This window comes from Acanthaster planci, linkage group LG11 (genome assembly GCF_054643075.1).
Source record: "Acanthaster planci isolate LZ-2023a linkage group LG11, COTS_SCS, whole genome shotgun sequence".
Classification (NCBI taxonomy): Eukaryota; Metazoa; Echinodermata; class Asteroidea; order Valvatida; family Acanthasteridae; genus Acanthaster; species Acanthaster planci.
This window is the reverse complement of record NC_141787.1, coordinates 1,789,820-1,805,011: the sequence shown is the minus strand read 5'-3', so window position 1 is coordinate 1,805,011 and position 15,192 is coordinate 1,789,820. Positions and strand designations below refer to the sequence as shown.

Below are 15,192 nucleotides of genomic sequence, written 5' to 3'. Positions count from 1 at the left end.
GTTGTTTTTTTCTCATTATTAAAAAGATGCTTTCTCTAATGTGAGGGTTTTTGTATTTTCGTAAACTGTGCGAAAACTTTTCACTATATTAGCCGGAAACGAATTAATTCTCACTGGTTAGCTGATAATAAAAGGCGTAAACTAGTAAACAAATAAATAATTTAAGCAGGTGTCATGATTCTCATATTATGTCCGCTACAATATTTCTAAATCTATTCTAAGATACAATACATCAATCATTATAACGTGCTTCCTAATGTAAGATGCGGATCAGATGAGAAATTATACATCATGTGTGTGGCCAAACAGAGTTAAAAAAAAAAGACACGGCCACAATGATAATAGCGTCTGTACAATGTTTTATTCAGAAACATGGACTAATGTTATTGAAAGTGTGGAGCTGATGAAGGTAACGAGGAAGACTGGCCTGAAGGAAGACTAAGACGGAATATTCCGAGGGTTTTATAGAGCAGGCTCGGTTGTAACTTCCTAAACCCGTGGTCAAACTTGCGGTCATACAATTGTAGACAAATTGTCTGGGGAATTGGGAGTACTACTTAGAAATTACTGGGATGGACCACGGGGAAATACCGGTATTTATAAGATTTAAAATCTGAGCCGTCGTGCCGTTGCGTCGTCTGGTTGCGTCGCCTGGAGGAGGCAAGAGAGAGAGAGAAATGTTTGTCGTAAATAGTACACCATACTTACAAAGTGGCATTGGTTTTCTTCACCATTCTAATTTAGAGCAATGCTGCCCTCAAGGGGGGATTTGTCGTAAGAACGGGGAATTACCCTCGCTGGTACTTGGCGGCAGAACAACAACACACTGCATATAACAAATGCAAGAATCCCGGCAGCCAGCGTAAACTTTGACAGCATGGCAGACGACGAATGGGCAGACTTAGAGAATTATCGTCTCGGTAAATCACTGTTTTGAACAGGGATTGTCATATTTAACAGATTTTGAAACATTATTAATCCTTACCTCGAACTATTGCATTGCGTCGGCTTGGGTGATTTCATACATCTTGTATTTGTTAGATTTGTCGATTGCTATGCCTCGACCGCCGTAACCATGTTCATGATTTAACTTTTTTTTTTAAGTTCACGCTTAATTTGAATGTGAACATGTACATGTATCAACAAGTTTGAAGGCCTAAAGTTATTAACGTTGCACGCGATCGGTCGATCCGCACGATTGCCCGTTTGCGGTGCTCAGTTGGTTCATGTTGTAGGACTACTCTCCAACTTCAATACCTTTTTTCAAATCAGTCTTTCACAGATGTGAATTAGAGAATGAAAAGCCAATGGCAATTGGCTGATGATAGAATTGTAAACCGTGATAACAAGAAGTTGTGAATATGAAGAATAAGATCGACTAAACCTATCCCACAAAGATCAAGGTGATTGTATCCTGCATATTGACTGATCATGCCCAACACCATGCATTGCAGATTGAGGCACTAACCCTAACCCATAAAAACAGTCATGACAGTGGCTCATCGTTTGAGGCAAACCTGACATAGGCTTGGTTGATGTAGTAATAGGCTTCTTGGAATTTGAGGATTTTGGGAGTCTGGTTGGCAAAGTCATTCCTTGTCTTCCACCTCTGTGGTCCAGATTTAATTCCCGCTAGCTCGGTCCACATCATATTGGGTTTTCAGTCTGCCTGATTCCGTGGGTTTTCCCCAGTATATTCTTTTGCAGGATGTTCGTCTACCTTTGAAACTGTACCTGCTTCTTATTGTCTCCTCTCAACAGGTGTCTTCAGGCTTACGAGCTACAGTGCCTAGAGGCTTTTGAGGAATCCTTGGTGTCATTTTATACCAGAAATAATAATAATAATATAAAGGCAGACATGAATTTGTGAAGTCGTTAATATCAGATCAAATTGATTTCCAATCCAGAAATACAAATGAGTCTGTGATCAACAGCAGCCATTGTGTACTTGTTAACAGTGTTATCCCAGTGTTATTAAGAAATTATGATTCTTGTCTGAGGCAGACCAGGCGCTGACTATAGACACTGGCTTGTTGGATATTGGATTGGCAACACTATTGCTGAATTCTTTGATTATGAATTGTACAATTCAGATTTGACAGCTAAGGATGGCCCCGATGGACTGGACTTTGCCCTGTTGGAACTTGGGTCAACGGGTCAAGTGACAGCAGTACTGAGGGGTGACCCCAAGGCCGGTCCAGCTCCACTGTCCACGGTACGGTTGCAAGGAGTTCACCTTTCACTCTGCCAGGCCAACTGTACACAACAAATCACTGTATTTCTCTGTTGCTTGGCAATGCAAGCACCATGATTTCCCTTTTACAAATTTGTTTCATATGCTCACCTTGCATCCAGTTTAATTTTGGCAAATTGTGTAAAATGTATACGGAAAGTCAGCGGAAAGGAAAGCCAAGGCATAGCCCGGTTGCTGGACGAGCCACATGAATGGCACAGCATGCTTCCTGTTAACAAAAGGGTGATGCAAGTTTCTCTCAAGCAGAGTTCAGTTATCAGGAGTTGAGATGCCGACAAGTTTGTAGTGGAAATGTATCCGTGGTCGTGGTTAACTGTTTTGCCATTTTCATTCAAGTGCATGAGATGAAGTTGGACGCAAATATTAAGAGCATCCCAGACAACATACCAGTATTTTGAACTAAGCTAGCTTGAAGCTAGCTTGAGAAGGTCGCGGGACTTCATTTCGACTAACTTCCCTGCCACTTCTTTAGCACAGGTTTCCGCTACCACTTTTATTTCCCCAGTTGCCGAATGGCTTGCCACCAGTGCTTCAAGACCTGAAGCTGAAGACGCTCCAGTTCCTGGACAGACCGGAGAAACTCCCCATCCATGATGTCAAGACAGCTCAGAGGTGAGCACTCTGAACCGTGTTTGTGTTTTGAAACTCTGTGAGCGTTTGTCTGAAGCAGGCTTTGCTTGCCTCCCCCCCAAAAAAAATTACTGACATATGTGTTTGCCGACCTGGTTTCTGCTAAAGGTTTTGGCCCCGTACATCTGACCCATGCAGCCTGTACGAGGTACGATCATGCCCCGTACAGACCACACTAGAGATGGAGAGACATCCAACTACGGGGGAGCTGACCGGCTTCAGAGAAGTAAGTTCATCGATGTCTTCATTTGGGCATCTGGTTTCTAACGGCATATTAATGTAGGATTAAGCTGTACATGAACTGGAATACACTTTGAGTTTGGCTTTTGAAAAGGGCAGCTTCCTATGTTGCAGTTCGCTTAAGTGTGAAAACTTTGTGAAAATCATGGCCAAGGCTAGAAAATCTTCCTAAATACATTGTACATGAATATATACAAATTTGAATTTCTACCATCTAAAGGATGATGCAAGACTCAGCAAATGATTTGCATATCTGTTATCATTTTTGGTTATTATTCTGCTGTTGACATGAGTGCAGTATCCCATGAGCCATTGCATTGGTCACATGACAGGTTCATGAATATGTATGTGCTTTGCCAAGTGCTACATGTGCAGGTCTCTTCCACACCGATATAAACAAAATCTAAACGTGCATTTGTTATGCAGATTAACAAAACAGTCACTTGGTTCATAATTAAGCTTTTGAGTTGTTGTTTGTGGTACCTATAGGTTAAGATAGAGGACACGGCCGCCACGGCCAAGAACTCCCTCTCACTGCGTCGCCAGCCGGGACCGCCCACCCAATCAGTGCGTGGCAGCTCTACAAACTTCCCCTTCTGGCCAGGAGGCATGGATGAGCCATCGGCGGAGATCATTGGTGCTCGAGGGGAGGACGAAGAGGAGATTAACTTTGAGAACGGTAAACACTTGACAAAATACCAATACCTCACATTGAACAAAGGTGATCCTGGGCCCCTATGTTAGGCTGTGTCCAAAACTGTCGGCTGTGGCTTGTCATAACTGTAGGCACTTATAGAAGCCACTGGCTAGAAGTTGCTTCTGCTTCCCATAGATATGTGTGATACATCAGCCACAGCCATTACTTTTTAGACTCGACCTTAAGTGAGTTCAACTTTGTTACTAATTTGTTGCATCCTGACTGATATTTGTGCATTCAAATTTACATTTAATTTTCTCATATGTATAAATGGGATGGGTTGGTTCATGGATGACTGCATTTGGCAAGTTTGCCTCGACTTAAAGGACAGACGTTCTTTTTTTTTCGACCCAGATCTTCTCTCGACTCCCCCGGGGCTAGCCACTGGCATGACATTCGAGAGCAAGCCCCCTGCCATCATCGCAAACAAACCCGACCAGCCGCCACCCAACGAAACTCCTCCCACTGCACTGGCATCCCACATCCTGAAACTGACGGATCTCATGATCGTCGACGATGCCGATGAATTTGCCTTCTCTGACAAGGAGGAGGAGGGGGACTTGGAAGAAATCGATGATGCGGGTGTGGCAGGGGAAGGCGGGGACTTGAAAAAAGAGGCAGATGAATTGAGCAAGGAAGCGGCGGAGAATTTAGAGAAGATGTTGCCCCAGGTAATGAGAGCTGCAACTTTGATAAAGTTTATCAGTTCACAGACTTTGTTCAAGTCTACAGTCTGCGTTTTATGATTTTGCTGCAGGAGATGACAGTTGCCAAGCAACGGAAGGAGGAGAAGGCAGAGCCAACCAAGGAGCAGTGGGCAGTCAGTGTGGATGTTTCCACTCCAGTGAGCGACTTCCACCGACGGGTACCAGCTCCAGCAAAAGAGGTGAAGAGTACATCTCAAAATGTTTGCTAGCTCACTCAGGTGGGACGCGAACCTTTGACTTCCTGCTTACAAGTGCAGATGTCTTACCACTCAACTGCCAAGTCTAACATAAACCAAACTGTGAAATTCCTTAGGAAGAAAAGATGTCTGTAAGAATGGTTATAACTGAAAAGGTCCAGTTATTTTGAACTTGTCTGTTTTGTCGGATGGGTGATATTTTCCTCGCCTTCCATCTCTGCAGCTGAGGTTCAAATCCCACCCTGGCTCATGTTCTTCCAAGGGTTTCTGCCAGGTACTTCTGGGTACTTATGCTTAAGTTTTCCTTCCACCTCCAAACTGAATTCCTCTTCATCGTGTTTTCTCTCTTGGTCTTTTTCCGGCTTCTGAGCTGCTGTTTTTGTAAATTTTTGGAAGAACCCTTAGTTCCATTGGCAAAATTAACTAAAAACATATCTGATTTGGACCATTTCAATTACTCTTGAATTTTTTTCCAGTGGCCGTTTGAGCTGGATGTCTTTCAGAAGCAGGCTGTCATCCATTTGGAGAACCACGACTGCGTATTCGTTGCAGCCCACACCTCAGCCGGTAAAACAGTGGTCGCCGAGTATGCTATTGCACTGTCGCTCAAGCATCTCACCAAGTAAGACAGAGAGAAAGTCATTTTGTTCTCAAATGAGTCACGTTGCAAGGTCCAACAATCCAAGATTTTCAAACTTTACTGGGAGGAGGTTTGGGAGGATTTCTAAAGATTGAGGAAGGATGAGCCTGCGTTACTTTTAATACACGGGGTGTGAAATTCTTCAAAAATTTCAATATTCTTCTGGAAGGATTTGCCATTGGATTTCTGCAATAAAGTGGATCTGTTCTTGGCAAAAATTTTGTGGGATTCAAAAGATAAGAGATATCGGTGACTGTTAGCCAACTGCTGGTCGATTGTGCCTGGTACCATGGACATGGAACTTGACACAAGAGTTGAAAACAGTGATTTAGCGAGTTTAAACCTTGCAATATCTTTGTTCTACCGTATTTCCTTTGTTTTCTGAACTTGTCTTGGTCTCCTTGGGTATCCAAAAATAGTACCTGCTCCCAATTTTAATGACGTGTTTTTCCCACCAAAGACATTTCAAGCACATGGTGGTCAGATTTTGAAATGTTTTTTAGTGAAAATGCCTGTCTTACAATACCACAGAACCGTCTATACTTCACCGATCAAGGCCCTGTCCAATCAGAAGTTCCGGGACTTCAAGGAGACCTTCAGCGGGGACGTGGGTCTTCTGACGGGAGACGTCCAGATCAAGACAGATTCCTCATGCCTGATCATGACCACGGAGATCCTGAGGTAGGCCGGGGTGACATTCTTGGCCCTTGCTGTGTCATCGATGCGTAATGGCCCTGTGCATGAATAAGAGAGGGCGCTCTTGTCGCCCAGCAACAACTCCCCTTTGGGTTGACATTACCATCTGACATTTGTACTTCAATGGTTTTTGTGTGCCATTCCTCATTTTACTCAGACTTATGACCATGTCCGGATTGCTAAGCTGCGGCTAATTGTAACACATGTTTATGGAAGCCCTCAGCTAGCTGCTTCTTACCTTTCCCACAGATGCATGTTATAGCCAGCCATAGCCATGTGATTTGGAACACGGCTCATGTGTAAAAAGGAAGCAGGTAGATTGTTCCCTGTCCCAACATTGTCAAGGTGGGGTCTAGGCAGTCAGCCTTGCCTCTCAGCTTTTTGGACCTGATTTCAAGTTTGCAACTCGGGAAATATTGGACTGCCATGTCCACATTATTACTATTACAATAGTCATCTGGTACTGACCTGATACTTCTTCAGTGTACAGGGAATTAAATGGAAATATTGATATTCACTGATGAGTATATTTGAAGTGGTCTGTTTCCCTTGCATTGCAGGTCAATGCTGTACAGTGGCTCCGATATCATACGGGACTTGGAGTGGGTGATTTTCGACGAGGTTCACTATATTAACGACTCAGAGGTAGGTCATTCCCTCCCCTAAAAATGAAATTTTCAACAAAATGTGTATAAGGGCAATACTCGCAATGCAGTGGTTTAGGGTTCGAATCCCTGTTGTGCTGCAGGAATTTTAAACGGTCTGTTTGGATTCGTTGGCAGAGAGGCGTGGTGTGGGAGGAGGTCCTGATCATGCTACCCGCCCACGTGAAAATTATTTTGCTCAGTGCGACGGTGCCAAATACGCTGGAGTTTGCCGATTGGGTCGGGTAAGTGTCCCCATGGCCTGTCAAACCTATCAAACACCTTTGAAAACACAACGTTGAATTCGTTAGTCATTCATTGCGTTGATGAGGTTAGGAGAAGAAAGCTAGCCACCAGCTATGGCGAGACGAAAATCAACTTTTCCTTCACCAGTTTATTCAGACTTCAAAACTTTTAAAACTTTGTTTAACTTTTGCTTTTTTCAGACGAATCAAAAGGAGAAAGATCTATGTAATTAGCACTTTGAAACGACCTGTCCCTTTGGAACACTATCTCTACACGGGAAACAGTACCAAGTCAAGCAACGAGCTATTCATGATTGTAGACTCCACCAAGAAATTTTTGACTTCAGGGTGAGTACAGTGAAACAGGATTGATACCGCAGCTTTTGTACTTCTTGTTTAGCCGGTCCCAAGTATGAAGATATTGTGACCCGAGAATAACATGGGCATATCTGTGCGCCGGAACAATAGACAAACTGGTCAAGACTGCACCTTTCTTGTCTTCAGATATCACAAAGCCGTTGATGCCAAGAAGGAACGGGAGAGCAAGGCATCTGCTTCGTTCGGAGCCAAAGGCCCCAGGCAGGGGCCCCCGAAAGGGGTGAGTAAAGTGTGTGTCAAAAGTGGACAGTGACACACCCACTCTGGACAATGTTCTTTATTTTTTCTCGAAACAGAGTGACTTTGAGTGGGGAGTTTTTATAATAATTTCTTGATAGACTGAAGATTACAGTTATAAAGATTGACCGCTGAGGAATTATAATACCCTATTTCATGAAGCATTAATTAGCAAATTGTTTTTTGCTTGGTAAGCATGAAATTTTCCTGTTAACACTGTTGGTGCAGAATGTTGATAGTAAGTGCTGAATTTTGTGGTTAGCACAGCCATTTAATTTGGCCCAGCTCTGTGAAAATTGAAATTAGGACTGTATTCTAGCCATAGGGAGTTGTATGCACTGTATTTATTGGCAGAACAAATGCATTCCATACGTGTCCACATTTGAGATAATGTTTCAGAAAACCATTGTATATTTTTATGCTAAGGAAAAATAAACAGAGAACCAAGCACAGACAATAAACATCGCATTACATTATGGCTGGTTACCTGTTTTTGCTAAGCAAGTATTTTCTGTACTTACCAAGTCTATGTAATTGTACAGTAGCATTTGCAGTCTAGTCATGCTGTTACATGCACTTTGTTTTGAAGGATAAAGGTGTGTACCTGTCCGTGGTGGACATGCTGCGCAAGAGGGACCAGCTGCCCGTGGTGGCGTTCACACTCTCCAAGAAGCGCTGTGACGAGAACGCCAGCATGCTGACGACCCTCGACCTCACCACCACCAACGAGAAGAGCGAGATCCACGTCTTCATGCAGAAGTGCGTGGAGCGGCTGAAAGGGAGTGACCGCATGCTGCCTCAGGTGGGGGGGCGTAACTAGGGATTTGGTGGGTGGGCTTAAATGTGCTGATGGGGACTGGTTGTTGAAGAAGCAGCTGGCGCTGTGATAGTTAGGGGATGCCACAATACATTTTGTATAGGATGGTGGACGGAACCATCACAGGCTGTCACAGGTTAGGAATAGTAGGGGTTGAACAAGTCTTGGGTGGATGGGATCTGCATTGACTGTAAAAGTGTGGCATGGTTGAAAGGAGCACACAGATGTTGCCAAGGATAGGGGATTGCAGGAGCGAGCTAAGAAGTTGGTTGACGGGATTCACCTGTTTGTCAAGAATGCTATGGGAGCGACCTTGTGCTTAATTCTCTCCTTTGTTTCATTCCTTCAGGTTCTTCACATGCGAGATTTGTTGAAGCGAGGGATCGGCATTCATCACAGCGGGATTTTACCTATCCTCAAGGAGATGATTGAGATGCTTTTCCAACGAGGCTTGGTCAAAGTAAGGTTTTTCTCTTTCTCTCCCTCCCTCTGTTTCTTGCTGCTTCACATTTGGCCCCTTACAGATTCCAGTCTGCTTGGTTGATTCATTGCTTGTTGCAGTTGCTGTTTGCCACGGAGACTTTCGCCATGGGCGTCAACATGCCGGCCAGGACGGTCATCTTTGACTCCACTCGCAAGTTTGATGGCACGGGCATGCGGACACTTCTGGCAGGGGAGTACATCCAGATGGCTGGCCGGGCTGGCCGGCGTGGGCTGGACACCACGGGTATGGTCATCGTACTGTGCAAAGGAGACGTGCCGGAATCATCAGAGCTGCACAAGATGATGTTGGTAAGATGGGGAGAGGTTCGAATCCCACCCAAGTAGCTCCTTGGTTAGGGTTTGATGGACTCTGAGTAACTCCCATGACTGTTTCCATTATACACCACTGCAAGCCTACCCAGGAAGAGTCCCAGTTCCAGCTGACAATAATCCGTAACCTCCTCTGGTTGGAGGAGCCTCCTTGGGGTTAGGGGTTTGACTCTTTGCCTGAGGAACACAGTGGAAAGATCCTTGTTTCAATTCCCACTAGAATAGCCCCCATGCCTGTCCACATCCACCAGGGCAAGCCCTCTCATTTACAATCCCAGTTCCAGCTGACTTACACTACGAATCCTTATCCTCATCTGCTTGAACCTACTCTGTCAGTGGCTCTGGGTTCGAATCCCACCTGAGCATCCCCTTAAAATAGTCCACATTACCCCTAGGGCAAGCCCACCCAGCTGGAGTCCCAGTTCCGGCTGACCTACACCATGATCCTCAACCTCCTCTGTGTGGAGGAGCTGCGGGTGGAGGACATGATGAAGCGCAGCTTCTCCGAGTCCAGCACCAGGAAGGACACCAAGGAGTACGAGGCCAAGCTGCGAGCAGTCCAGGAGGAGATGGGTCATGTGAGGGAGCTGAACTGCTACCTGTGCCATGAGGACCTGGAGCAGTACTACCAGACCTGCAAGCAACTGCAGAAGCTGAGGCTAGGACTCAGGGTAAGCCTTACTGAGGGTTTGAAATTTGACTTCATGGGGTTCTCATGACAAATCCTGGGGATAAAACTTGTCCTAGAGAGTCTTGAAACAATCATGGAAGATCAGGGAGAAATAGTATGACCTTGAATCTTGATAGGAAAAGTCATGAAAATCAATATCATGCAGTGGTTATTTTGATGGGCTGAGGTGTGAGAACTGAATAATGATAATTTCCACTCGACTTTTGTCAGTATACAGTAGTAGCTGTGGCAGTCTTGCAGTTCAGAAAAGAAAACAGCTTCTCCTTACAAAGCGGTATTAAATGTCATAGACATTGTCATATTTTAGTCCTGGAAGGTCATGGAATTGGGTTGTCAGATTTCTGTAGGAACCCTGCCTTTGGCAATGAAAGCAATAATTCATTTAAAAAAAGCAGAACGGAACCCGTGATGTATTTATCAGACCCCTCCCCCACCTCCAGAGTCTGGAGTAGACACACTGTGATTCCTACTGTTTAAGATTGTGGTGGAGCCCATTGTATGCCTGTTCTGAAAAAAAACAGATACTCTCCCAAGATATCCCCTAAGCTTCTCAAAAAGTGGATCTTCAATTTATGAAGGCAGGCAGGGTGTGCTTGTTGAAACTTTTAATCAAGGTTCCCTTAAATCAGGGGGGTTCCGCAGAACCAATCTGTCTCAGTTCTTATATGTTTATCACTGGTAAAGTTCCCTGTTTCCCACATAAATATTCTTTGAACCAGTTAGGATACCTCCAGTTTAGGATTCATAATTTCATGGGTACAGCAACCTATCCAAGTTGGTTTTTCTACACAGTGTACTGTGTAAACTCTGTATTTCCTTTGTAATATTAGAAAATGATTGCATCTCATCCATTGGGAGTGAAGGCCCTCTCCTCGGGACGAGTCGTTGTTGTTTGCACCAAGCAGAATCGCAATGCTCTGGGTGTCATTCTCAGCTCCTCAACAGCCAGCAAAGAGAGAACATTCAAAACCCTAGTCCTGTGCAATCAGCAAGATCCTGGTACCGGGAGCTCAGCAGTGAATCCAGGCAACAGTTTTCACGTGGAGCCTCTGCGCAAGGAGCCCCTGTTCCAGCCAGAAGGGCCCTGCGGTCACACGGTGCTAGACCTGGTCGGAGAGCAAATTGGGACTGTCACAACACTGACCATAAAGATTGCCAGCGACCGGATCGCAGACGATTTCAAGAAGCGGCAGATGCCCAGATTCAGGTACCAAGAACATCGCAGACACAGGAAAAAAGATCAAGGAACGAGTCATTGTCTGATGGTTGAAGTGGAATGTAGTCGTGTCTGAATGAAATGTTGGTGATGAAAACAGGTTTAACTTAAAACCTAATGCTTGTGAGGCCCGGAGCTCACTTTGGATTCTTATCTTCCGCAAAGCCCAGTTGTTGGACTGTGACTCAGTGGCTTGGATTTGAAGGGGTGATTCTCCCCATGCTTGAGAAATTAAACACACTGAGTAAGGATATAACCTCTTTACCTCTTTAATGTTTCATCCTCAGGGACAATCCCCCGGGACAGTCCACCAGCATCGCCACCCAGGAGCTGCTCCGGATCACCGAGGCCAACCCTGACGGTCTGCCCTCCCTAGATCCCGTCAAAGACCTGCACCTGCGAGAGCTGGACCAAGTGGAGAAATTCCAAGAGCAAGCCACCCTAGAATATCTCTTGGACCAGTATGGCTGTCTCAACTGCCCCAACTTCCTGGAACATGTTAGTAATTTTGACCCAACCCAAGACTGCCAGTGGTTTATAAACTACTTTTGCTCATTACAGAAGTTCAGGAGTCTTGTTATTACTCTGAAGTCAAGTATAGGTGTCTATGTGTATACCAACTTTCACTCCAATCTGTCATTGGACAAACAAGATCTTAGTCTCGGGGAACTCCTCGATTTAGCTGTGAGAAGGTAAAAAAGCCTTTTTCTTTAGGAGTTAAATGGGAACCAGGACCATATCTACATGATAAGGACCTCCAAATGTCAACAGTAACAACTGAGTCAAATTGACAATGACAGCTCAATGTGTATGACATTAGCATCTAAGTATTAATGCCAATTGACCATGAAAGATAAACATAAGTGACTACTAACAGCCATGTCTAATTGAGCATCAGAACTAAACCTGTATGACAGTGGCATCAAAGTCTGAATGGCTGTGACAGATATGTCCTCGGTTGACATCCTTGTCCTCAGTTTGGTATGATGTGTCATCGCATGAAGCTCAAAGAGGATTTCAACCATCTCCGATACTTACTTTCTGATCAAAGCCTGCATCTACTGCCAGAATACCATCAAAGGATACAGGTAAGGGACGGTCTGAGAAATTCAAAAAGGTAACATTCACAAGTCACAATTGAGAATAATTCGGTTCCATTGCCGTGATATAGACCTTTAACACGATACTATAAGAAACTTATCTTTTTTTTTATTATGATTTAAATGTGGACAAGTCTGTCAGTGGGATTGAGTTGTGTTATTGAACAGTGTTGCAGTCAATTACTTGACAAGACTACAAAGTCCTCACAAGTCCTCATAGGTCCTCACAGATACTCTTTAGTCCTCTTAGGTACCAGAGTCTCAAGAAAAAGCCCTATAGATATTTCTGTGTTATTATCATTAGTGAAAGTACTTGTGAGGGTGTATGTACTAGACTTCAATGCTGTGGTTGAACCCAACAAGTGCTGCAGTGTCTCCCACACCATCCAGCCACTGGAAACTCTCAAAGAACTTGTGGCAATATGTGAGATTACTCATGAAAATTACTTAAGTACTTGTTAAGCACTCAACTTCAGAACTGTGGTTGGGATCCACTGGTGCTGCAGCACCTGCATCGCATTAGTATCGCCCACAATATACAGTACTGGAGTTGATTACTGGAAGAAGTGATTGTACTTGTGGCAGTATATGTTGTAACAAATGAAAAATACTAAGGTACTAGTAAAGCACTTGACTTTACCACCCATCATTGAACCCTACAGGTGCTGCAGCACCTGCGTCACATCGATACCTCCCACACCATCCAGCTGAAGGGCCGGGTGGCGCGGGAGATGAGCAACCATGAGCTGATCCTGACGGAACTGGTGTTCCAGAGCCTGCTGAGTGGGCTGCCGCCAGCCGAGATTGCCGCTCTGCTGTCCTGCATGGTGTTCCAAGAGAAACGCTGCTGCGAGCCCGAGCTGACGCCGTCCTTGAAAGAGGTGAACAGGGAGAAGGTTGAAGCCTTTGGGGGAGGGAACTTCACCATGACCAGTGTTCTGAGACCTTTGGAGACCATTACTTTTTCCAATCGTTTTCAGAGAAAGCATGAGTCGAATGAGGTTTATGGATGTAAATTATGTGGTGAATAAATACCGATGATGCTAGGATCCTGGGACTCTTCCTCAGAAAACTAATCCTTGAGGGGTATCTTATCCCAAACCTGTTTAAATATGCCTCTAAAACAAAACATTCTATTCAGTTTCTGTAACATTTTCTTAAGAATCCTAATTCTTCTTGCAATTGTTTTGTTCCTAACCTTAGTCCTAGTCCAATCTCGTTAAGTTATGACTTGGCCCCTCAAAATCCTGTAGAGCCTGTGGTTTATTCTAAAAATGACCTGGTAGGTTAAAGGTTAATCTTCATACTCATTGATCTTCATCTGGATTTTTTTGGACCCAGGGAGTGACCAAGATCAAAGCGGAGGCGAAGCGTCTCGCCAAGATCCAGTACGAGTGTGGTATGAATCTCTCCACAGAGGACTACGTTGAGCAGTTCCGCTTCGGCCTGACCCAAGTGGTGTACGAATGGGCTAGAGGAATGGTAAGTTCACCGGTCCTTTTTTTCTGCATGGTATTAGGCAGTGCAGAAGCTGGCCCAAGGAACAGCAGGTTTCCAAGCACAGTGTGTTGACCTTCTGCTGCATAGTTTTTAGAAAGGACTCAATAAGTGGATTTATGAGCCACTTCACTGGGCGCCACGTATATTTGCCATCCCTGAATGACATCGGACATACCTCATTTTGGGCATGCGCTTTTGGAATACCAAACTTGCTCATTGTCGGTTGACACAAAAGTGACTTCCCTCTGTGTATACATCTACATTGCTCAATACATCTGAGACTCAGCCTCTTGAGGTTTGTGATATAGAGGTTGAGTAATGGCTATGGCTGTGACTTTCTGTGGGAAATGACTGCAGTTCTCAGCCTGTTGTTGGCTTAGACAGGTACCTGCGTTTTGTTGCCAAGACTGTTGGACACAACATGTCTTTTAAATTTATCGAAGGTAGCAAAGATTGTCTTTTCAACTGTTTTCTTTGCCAAACGCTGTAAATTCGTTGTTTTTTTTTCATAGCCTTTTGCCGATATCACCAACCTGACGGATGTCTCAGAGGGCATCATCGTACGGACCATCCAGCGACTGGACGAGGTCTGTCGCGATGTCCGCAGTGCGGCCCGCATCGTGGGCGACCCCAGCCTCTTCCAGAAGATGGAAGAAGCCTCACAGCTGATCAAGAGAGACATTGTGTTTGCTGCCAGCCTCTACACACAGTAGCATCTCAAACCCCAAAGTCTGAAGAATTTACAGTTAAGATTACCAGAACTAAAGAAAGTTCAAAATCCCCCTCCTTCCATCACAACAGCGCACCTGGTAAAGGATGCCCTGTCCCCATTAAGTTTTCACAGCTTGTGAATTTCCCAACAAATTCTGGTAAGACATCCTCTTCCTCTTATTTTAAGCGTGGTGAGATGAACTAAGTGAAAATGAACTCATTTTCCCCAATTTAAGATAATTTAATTAATATATACATTTAACACAGAGGAATTTGTCTGGCTGAAAGCATTGGCCTAGTCATGTGTAATGAAATGTTTGCAACAAAAATGTACACGGTACCCGCTGCTTCATTTGACTCGGACCGGCCAGCCGACCCCGGAAAGCTCGGTGGTCGAGTGGTTAAGACATCTGCACTAGTAAGCAGGAGGTCGTGGGTTCGAGTCCCACCCGAGTAAGCTTGTGAGGTTTTTTTTTTTTTTCGCAAGCTCTCGGACAAGCACTGAGCATACAGTGCTTATAAATATACGTTGGGTAAGGGCAAACCCGTTATATATAAAAATGTACACTTTATTTTAATGAAATTAATAAGACTGCTGATTTTGGCCTTTTTTAAAAAGTACTTCTAAGAAGTCCAATTTGCTTTCAGTGCAAGATCAAGTAAATGAATACTCAGCGATCTCAGATATTATTTTATTTTCATCAGTGAGAATTTCTTTGCAGTGAATGCAGGAATAAATTTTGACTGGATCATTTCTTAAACTCCCAGTGATGCCAGTG

The 15,192-nt window shown here is 44.4% G+C and overlaps 1 protein-coding gene across 1 annotated transcript; it reads left to right on the top strand.

Annotated features, from left to right (window-relative positions):
• The first annotated feature begins 728 nt into the window (after window positions 1-728).
• On the top strand, window positions 729-15,174 carry skiv2l (Ski2 like RNA helicase). Its single transcript, XM_022228614.2, has 23 exons — window positions 729-920; window positions 2,094-2,215; window positions 2,760-2,866; window positions 2,993-3,110; window positions 3,614-3,803; window positions 4,176-4,492; window positions 4,579-4,707; window positions 5,202-5,347; window positions 5,897-6,046; window positions 6,622-6,706; window positions 6,844-6,950; window positions 7,152-7,298; window positions 7,455-7,548; window positions 8,155-8,367; window positions 8,732-8,842; window positions 8,944-9,174; window positions 9,591-9,866; window positions 10,717-11,093; window positions 11,390-11,600; window positions 12,080-12,190; window positions 12,865-13,083; window positions 13,544-13,684; window positions 14,215-15,174. Exons 1-23 carry the CDS (start codon window positions 878-880, stop codon window positions 14,413-14,415), a joined length of 3,846 nt encoding a protein of 1,281 aa, XP_022084306.2. The 5' UTR covers window positions 729-877; the 3' UTR covers window positions 14,416-15,174.
• Window positions 15,175-15,192: the final 18 nt, after the last annotated feature.